Source organism: Dama dama, chromosome 1, assembly GCF_033118175.1.
Source record: "Dama dama isolate Ldn47 chromosome 1, ASM3311817v1, whole genome shotgun sequence".
NCBI classification, from domain to species: Eukaryota; Metazoa; Chordata; class Mammalia; order Artiodactyla; family Cervidae; genus Dama; species Dama dama.
In genome coordinates this window covers 75,982,736-75,991,496 of record NC_083681.1, presented here as the reverse complement: position 1 = coordinate 75,991,496, position 8,761 = coordinate 75,982,736, and the positions used below count along the sequence as shown (strand labels likewise).

At 43.0% G+C, this 8,761-nt stretch overlaps 1 protein-coding gene across 1 annotated transcript; it reads right to left on the bottom strand.

The window, feature by feature from the left end:
* Window positions 1-1,056: 1,056 nt before the first annotated feature.
* On the bottom strand, window positions 1,057-1,986 carry LOC133055059 (olfactory receptor 4B1). Its single transcript, XM_061140537.1, has one exon. The coding sequence runs from the start codon at window positions 1,984-1,986 to the stop codon at window positions 1,057-1,059; it is 930 nt and encodes a 309-aa protein (XP_060996520.1).
* Between the last annotated feature and the right edge of the window lie 6,775 nt (window positions 1,987-8,761).

Sequence of the window (8,761 nt, the reverse complement as noted above, 5' to 3'; positions counted from 1 at the left end):
TATTCTCTCTATATTCACAATGATGAGAGTGAACTGAGTTAAAGGAGTTTCTGAGAGATGAACCAATAATGCAAACACAAACTCTCTTATCCTGCTCCACCAAGAAACACTAATAGGCTTGACAAGAAATGGACTTGGCTGATCAGTTAGAATGAAGGACAGAATGTGGAGCAGAAGCACGCTTGGACATTATTTCCCTCTCCTTCATTCTTCAACTTAGGCCCAAGACGTTTTTTATATTCTGTATTGACTTACATCTGTATAAAGCTAAAAGTGATATTTTTTGTTAAAATGTGTGTCTTGATCTTTCCCTCCTGGCAGCCAGGATCTATGCCATGTTTGATCGTCTTTAAAATTTTGGATACAGGACATTACGAGAAGAGATTTAAGGACTATCTTTTGTGTCAACATATCACAAGAACTGAAACTGCTCCAGGGTCTTTTCTAGTACTTGTGCTCAAAAAGTCTATGGTACAGGATGCTAAAACAAGCAGAAGAATAGAAAAATCCCTGGGTGCAATTTTCAAAGACACAATTGTCCACGCTGGAAGAGCAGATCAGATTGGTACCCTCCTCCCCAAATATCCCATGGTAATTCCTCTGTTTGGTTTCCCTTTCTAATGAAATATGGGTTGTTATCATTAGGGAGGTTAAACAAAAAGGAAAGCATGAAGAGGAAATGAAGAAAAAGGCGAAAGAAGGAAGGTGGAAGGGAATGTAGGAAGGGAGTGACAGAATCACTTTAACATACAGAATATTTGTCCAAGAGTTCTCCTTTGCATTCATACTTAATTTGAGTTTCATTGTTAACCAGTCCCATGAAACTACTGAATATCACAGAGCCAATTAAGTTCTCTAAGACCAACAAGACTATCTGACCTCAGTCCTTGGAACGTGATACTAGGATACTACAAAGACTTTGGTTACTAAGGAGAATCACAGCACAGTAACGTTGAGTCCCTGCATTTGTTTCTGACATTCCTGTATGTCCTACTAAAATTAAAATCCATTTCAAGATAATAATCAGGCACACTTTCATTAATCACTTTCCCATTTTCACTCCATCCCTGAGTTCTCCTTTTTGCCCCACATCCTGCTCATGGCAACTTTCATCTCTGCATTTCTGAGTGTGTAGATGACGGGGTTCAGCATGGGGGTGACCACCGTGTAGAACACGGCCACCAGCTTGTCCTCAGTGAAGGTGGAGGCGGGCCGCATGTAGAGGAAGATGGCGGGTCCAAAGAACAAGATGACCACCGTGATGTGAGAGGCACAGGTGGAGAGGGCTTTGCGTCTGCCCTCTGCTGAATGGTTCCTCAAGCTGACCAGGATGACAACATATGAGGACACCAAGAGGAGAAAGGAGAAGACAGAGATTAATCCACTGTTGGCCAGCACAATGACCCCCTCCATGAATGTGTCAGTGCAGGCAAGCTTGAACAAGGGATGGAGGTCACAGAAGTAGTGGTCAATCACATTGGGACCGCAGAAGGGCAATTGGATGGTGATGAGAATCTGAATTATGGAGTGAAAAAAGCCTCCAAGCCAGGAACTAGCCACCAGCACATGACACAGTTGATGGCTCATAATATTCGTATAATGAAGAGGTTTGCAGATGGCCACGTAGCGATCATAAGCCATCACCACCAGCAAAAAGATCTCAGTGACCCCAAAGAAGTGAAAGAAGAATATCTGAGCCAGACAACCTTTCAGAGAGATGGTCTTAACCTTGACAAGTAAGTCTGTGATGAATTTGGGGACAATTGTAGAGGAGTAACTGATCTCCACCAGCGACAGGTGACTAAGGAAGAAGTACATGGGGGCACGCAGGCTCTTACTGACTCTAACCGTCAGGACAATGAGGCCGTTGCCCACCACCGTGGCCAAGTACACGGGGAGAAACACCACAAAGCACGCTCTCTGCACCTCTGGGTCCTGGAAAAGACCGGTGATAATTAATTCAGTCACATTATTGGTCCTCGCCATGGAATCCATTCCTGCAATCAAACAAACACTGATTGTAACTAATTTGCCTCATTTATGGCAAGTTAGCATAAACCACTTTACAATACAAACTTACTGTGAACTCACTCATTCAGCCAATATGTATTTATTCAATTTTAAATATGGTCAATCTAATAACAGTTTATATAAACAACATTAAGGCTCAGAGAAATGGTTATTTACCCGGGATCACACAGAAAGCTTCCCTGATGGCTCAGATAGTAGAGAATCCATCTGCAATGAGGGAGACCTGGGTTCGATCCCCAAGTTGGGAAGATACCCTGGAGGTGGGCATGGCTGCCCACTCCAGTATTCTTGCCTGGAGAATCCCCATGGACAGAGGAGCCTGGCGGGGTCCAGGCTGTCCATGGGGTTGCAAAGAGTCAGCCACAACTAAAGTGACTAAGCACACAGAAAGTAGTGTATTCTGGAACTCAAGATCAGACTCTGAAAGGAGTCCAGGGTTCTTTCTAACTCACCTTAAGATAGTATGAATTTTGGCAGCCATTCAAGTTCAGTACCTACATTTTAACCATGTTCATTGCATTTTCATCACTCTATCTTATTGGGGATCCCCAAGACGGGCTACTTTCCTGAGTCCTTCTTTCCTTCATCTCTGTGGCAGGGAATCGTCTTCCCACTGATAATCCTTCCCTTTCCAAAACGTCCTCAATACTGTTCTCTTCACTCTGCCAGTCTTCAACCTACTCAGGTCAGAGTCCTTCACCAATCTTGCAGCTTCAATACTTGTGTTTATATGACAAATGATCAAACACTTTTGAGAGAATTCCACCTACTAGTTTGTCTCCATCATTTCACTGTTACTTTCTTACCTCTTGCCCCACTGCTCAAACTACAGACAGATCCTGAAATCAAAGCACTTATCCTCTAAGAGTGCTGTTGTGGCTGACCAGCCTTGCTTGTCCTGGTTCCAGGTTGGTGCATGCATGCTAAGTCACTTCAGTCATGTCCGTCTCTTTGCGACCCCATGGACTATAGCCCACCAGGCTCCTCTGTCCATGGGATTCTCCAGGCAAGGATACTGGAGTGGGTTGCCATGCCCTCCTCCAGGGGAACTTCCCAACCCAGGAATCAAACCCACATTTCCAATATCTCCCTGTATTGGCAAGCAGATTCTTTACCACTAGTGCCACCTGGGGCTTTCCTGGCGGCTCGGACAGTAAAGAATCCACCTGCAATACAGGAGACCCGAGGTTGATCCCTGGATGGGGAAGATCCCCTGGGGGAGGAAATGGCTACCCACTCCAGAATTCTTGCCTGGAGAATTCCATGGACAGAGGAGCCTGGTAGGCTTTAGTCCACGGGGTCGCAAAGAGTTGGACAGGTTGGTAGCCAGCAGCAAATTATATGATGACTGGAGTGAAGATTGCTCCATGAGTTACTCCTCTGGAGAAGATACTTACTGACACCTCTTACACATCTATACAGTCTCGGACCAGACTAAAGAAATACAGATTATGATACACCCCTCATGCTAACAATGTCACATGGAGGAAGCTACAGAGGATAACCACTCCTTGCCCCATCCTGCCACAGGGGAGGTGGAGCACATTGGGAAGGAGAAATTAGAAATGCAATGATGGGCCCCTCCTCTCTTCCTGTGAGATGCTGTAGAGAGCACAGTACCTATACTGCCCCGGGGGATCCTCTGTCTCTATGGGGTAGAGACAGCCACTGTGTGTGCTCACTCAGTCATGTCTGACTCTTTGCAACACCATGGACTGTAGCCCAGCAGGCTCCTCTGTTCATGGGATTCTCCAGGCAAGAATACTTGAATGGGTTGTCATTTCCTACTCCAGGGGATCTTCCCGACCCAGGGATTGAACCTGCATCTCTTGCATCTCCTGCATTGGCAGACAGATTCTTTACCACTTGAGACACCTGGGGATTCCAGGCTACTCTGTAGAGTAGACCCAATGCTGCCATGGCTGGGTAGGGCTTTTACCTAAATCTAGAGCTCAGTTTGAGAAAGGCCATTGGCACCAAATTTTAAACCTCAGTCTCTGACATCACCTTTTCTAATAGCAACGGTAACATTTTACCCAAATTCCTTCTTCCTTTGCCTTGTTTCTGAATTAGTTGAAACTTCATAGAGGGAAAAGATAAATTAAGCTTCGTCAAAGTTCCAAATGGTATCTAGCAATCACTTTATAAGAGAAAAAACTGTTACAACCTGTCAAAGCCACAGTAGAACTGTCTGTCTATCCAAACAGGAGGTACAGCTATCAGATTTCTTGGAAAGAATTACTGCTATGGGACAAAAGAGGAGGAATGGCCATTTGCAGAAGAAAAAGGGATCAGCCATCCATGGAAAGAGAAACTGTCTATCCAAGAAATACAGGTTCCCAGGACGATAGTTGTGGCAGAGAAATTACACTGATCCTCATGTCAAACACAAGCAATATTAATAAATTCATCATAATGGGGTCCTTTCTCAATAAGAACAGTGATGTGAACACAAAGTACCCAGAATATTAAGAATATCTGGCATCATCTCAGGACTTTGGAAAACCAAGTACCTGAAGTGTTACAAAATAAGATTGTGAAACTCCTCAAGGATCTCCTATTAACACGGTCTCATTCAGGAGCTCAAGAAGGGCTTTGAACAGAGATTAGAGTTGAAGCTGAGGACAATAGCTATAGAATAACAGTGTGACCCGAAGGATGCTTCAATGCCAGCATCAGCCTCCAAGGTGCCCTGGCTTGTTGCTGCGATGTCTTCTGTGATCCATGCCTCCCTTTCATTCCTGTACCCAGTCAGTCACCACATCCCACTAATTTTACCTTTAAACCATCTTTCCTGTGCACTTTCTCTCCAAGTGTGCTCCCACCTTGGAGAAGACTCAGACGAAGAGATGGGTCTGTGTCTGTGAAGATGAGTCCCACCGCCTTCATACTTGCTGTCAGCTGATGCTTAAGTCACCAAAGCCTCTTAGTCTCCACCACCTCCCACCCCATCCATCCTGCATACTGCAACCAGAAGATTGTTTCCTAGACCCTTCCTAACTTGGATCCTCCTCTGCTTGGGAATAACCAGTGAAAGCCTGAGTGCCTGGACTTTCTTTTAAAGATTTCCACAGATGGAGTCATCTCAAATGTCATTGCTTTACCCACTAAACTTCAATTCACCTCTGCTAACTCAGGGTCATCTCTGTCTCCCACAAGGCCACTCTACTCACTCCCACCATAGAGATTCCTTCACCGGAAATACCTTCTCTGTGTCCATCCCAACCTTACCTACCTTCCAGCCCCAATTCCTGTCCTGTGTGTTCAGTGAATCTCGCAATTCACACTCCAACTTATATGTATCTCTTCTGAGCACTACAAATCCTTTGGTGATTACCCTTAGATGTAAATCTGATCATGTTCCTTCTTTACCTAGAATCTAGCAATACCTCCCCCCAACCCATTGCCTGGAGAAGGAAAAGGCAACCCACTCCAGTATTCTTGCCTGGGAAATTCCATGGACAGAGGAGCCTGGAGGGCTACAGTCCATGGGGTCGCAAAGAGTCAGACATGACTAAGCATGTGTGCATGCCCCATTTCCCACAAAATAAATTATAACATGGATTTTAGCATGTTTTAGCATGGATTCCAGGTTCTTCTTGAATTGGCTATTATATATTTTTACAACCTTATTGTCGTCCCCCAAATGAACCTCATACAGCTATTTGCTAATCCAAGGTGTCCTTCCTCTCTTCTCTGGGTTTAATATTCCTTCTTCCTAGGTTTCTGGAGAACCTTGCTTCTATAGGAGAGAGAAATGCAATAATAAATTCTCTTCTTTGTGCTCCTACTGTATATTCAGTTCAGTTCAGTCGCTCAGTCGTGTCCGACTCTTTGCAACCCCGTGAATCACAGCATGCCGGGCCTCCCTGTCCATCACCAACTCCCGGAGTTTACTCAAACTCATGCCCATCAAGTCGGTGATGCCATCCAGCCATCTCATCCTCTGTTGTCCCCTTCTTCTCCTGCCCCCAATCCCTCCCAGCATCAGGGTCTTTCCACTTCTCATGAGGTGGCCAAAGTACTGGAGTTTCAGCTTCAGCACCAGTCCTTCCAATGAACACCCAGGACTGATCTCCTTTAGGATGGACTGGTTGGATCTCCTTGCAGTCCAAGGGACTCTCAAGAGTCTTCTCCAACACCACAGTTCAAAAGCATCAATTCTTCGGTGCTCAGCTTTCTTCACAGTCCAACTCTCACATCCATACATGACCACTGGAAAAACCATAGCCTTGACCAGACGGACCTTTGTTGGCAAAGTAATGTCTCTGCTTTTTAATATGCTTTCTAGGTTGGTCATCACTTTCCTTCCAAGGAGTAAGCATCTTTTAATTTCATGGCTGCAGTCACCATCTGCAGTGATTTTGGAGCCCAAAAAATTAAGTCTGACACTGTTTCCACTGTCTCACCATCTATTTCCCAAGAGGTGATGGGACCAGATGCCATGATCTTAGTTTTCTGAATGTTAAGCTTTAAGCCAACTTTTTCACTCTCCTCTTTCAATTTCATCAAGAGGTTTTTTAGTTCCTCTTCACTTTCTGCCATAAGGGTGGTGTCATCTGCATATCTGAGGTTATTGCTATTTCTCCCAGCAATCTTGATTTCAGCTTGTGCTTCTTCCAGCCCAGCGTTTCTCATGATATACTCTGCATATAAGTTAAATAAGCAGGGTGACAATATACAGCCTTACCATACTTCTTTTATAGCAATTAAAATATGTTTTATAATTGTAGCCTCTATGCCTGTATCTTCTACCAAGAAATACATCTTTGTATTCAAAATTATCTGTTTAAAATTTTTCTTAAAGCTTTATTATTATTAATTGCACTCTGGTTGATAAAAATAGTCAGCATTTCAACAGTTTCATGTACCAAACACTTCATAGGTGTTCTATACACATTATTTCAGTCAATTCTCAGAACATACGTATGATACAGGCATCATTATTATCATTCCTTTTTAACATATGAGGAAAAAGGAACACAGGTAAATGAATTAACCAGTCTAAGATTACACAGCAGTGAAGCCAGGATTTCAACCCAAGTAGCCTGACCACTGGAGAAGGAAATGGCAACCCACTCCAGTATTCTTGCCTGAAAAATCCCATGGACAGAGAAGCCTGGTGAGCTACAGTCAACAGGATCTCAAAGAGTCAGACTCGACTGAGCAACTAAACCACCACCGCTACCAGCCTGAGCGCAGATCTTATCTCCTAACCACTACTTTTTACAACTTCTGGGTACATAATACATAAGGGAAAAGTTAAATTTAAATATTTTAGGACCAATCTGAGAGATCACTCAGAACTGTTTAGAGTTCAATATTTCCAGTCTTTATTCCTCAGAGAAGGAATACCTAATAGTTTCTTTTTGGAAAACCACCATTTCCTATTCTGTAGTCTATGCCTTTTCTGTAGTTATTCCTCTTTTTGCTACCCTCTCCCATCCATTTCCGCCTTCTCTCTGCAAATTAAAGATTAGGCTCTTCTCCAACAACAAATCACCAATATACCTGTGAGCTTTTAGAAAGCAAAGTCAGTGATGTCAAGACGAGTCATCAGAAAAAGAGGAAAATTCAGGTGCTCTGGATCCAGGCTGATAACTGTATTATAATATATAAGAAATAAACAAATGCCACAGAAAGCATCAGACTCAGAGATTTTAAAGATCCTGCTTTTTGTAAAGAAAAACTACCCAACCACTGAAAGTCCAAGAGTTCTGAATAAATGGTTAGATCTTTGGACTATTTTAAATAATTTAAGCCATACACAATAATCAAGGGGAAATCTTCCCAGTGGAATTTCCTTTCTCTTGGGTGAAACTTTGTCAATTAAACTATGACTGAGGAAGGGCTTGGAATCTGTTTCAGTTAGTTTGATGGTGTTTCTATAAAACTTTTGTACCCAATAATAAGCTAGTAAGAGAAGAAACTTGTATACGAATTGCTGATTCACTTTGTTGTTCAGTAGAAACCAGCACAACATTGCAAACTTTTTCAAAGCCAATAAAACTTTTTATCGTAAAGCCAATAAAAAATTTTTAAAAAGGGAACTTGACGGTAAGTCATAAAAGCAACGTTTTTCCAGACTGGACTGCTGAGAATGAAAAAGAGAATAAATAGAGAAGAAAGAGGACTGCACAGGGAGCCAAGACACCTGGGCACTAGGTCCAGCTCAGGAATTAACTACCTAAATTAAGCCACGTCATCTCACCCCTCCACTTCTTACTCTCCCCTGTTTCTACATCTGTATAAATTGACAAAATTGGGCTAAACAATCTCCACTGTACCTCCCAATTCTAACATTTCATGGATTCAGTTCTAAGTCTCTTAGTCTCCTTGTGTTAAGCCTCCCCATCCATAAAATAGCACTAATAATAATATAATATAGTGAGAATTTCCTCAGGAAAGAATGCATTATTCATTCATCCATTTATTTAACAAATAGTATCTAGTCTTACTATGTGCTAAACACTCTTCTAGGTGCTAGAAATTTGCTAGTAACAAAGCAAAGTCTCTAGGTTCATTGAGGTTTTGTTACTCAATTGCTAAGTGGTGTCCAGCTCTGAGATCCCATGGATTGTACACCAGGCTCCTCTGTCCATGGGATTTTCCAGTCAAGAATACTTGAGTGGGTTGCCATTTCCTACTGCAGCGGATCTTCCTGACCCAATGACTGAATCTGCGTCTCTTGCATTGGCAGGCAAATTCTTTACCACTGAGACACCAGGAA

Coding starts and splice junctions, on each gene's coding strand:
- LOC133055059 (XM_061140537.1), bottom strand. CDS start 1,986: ATGGCGAGGACCAATAATGTGACTGAATTAATTATCACCGGTCTTTTC.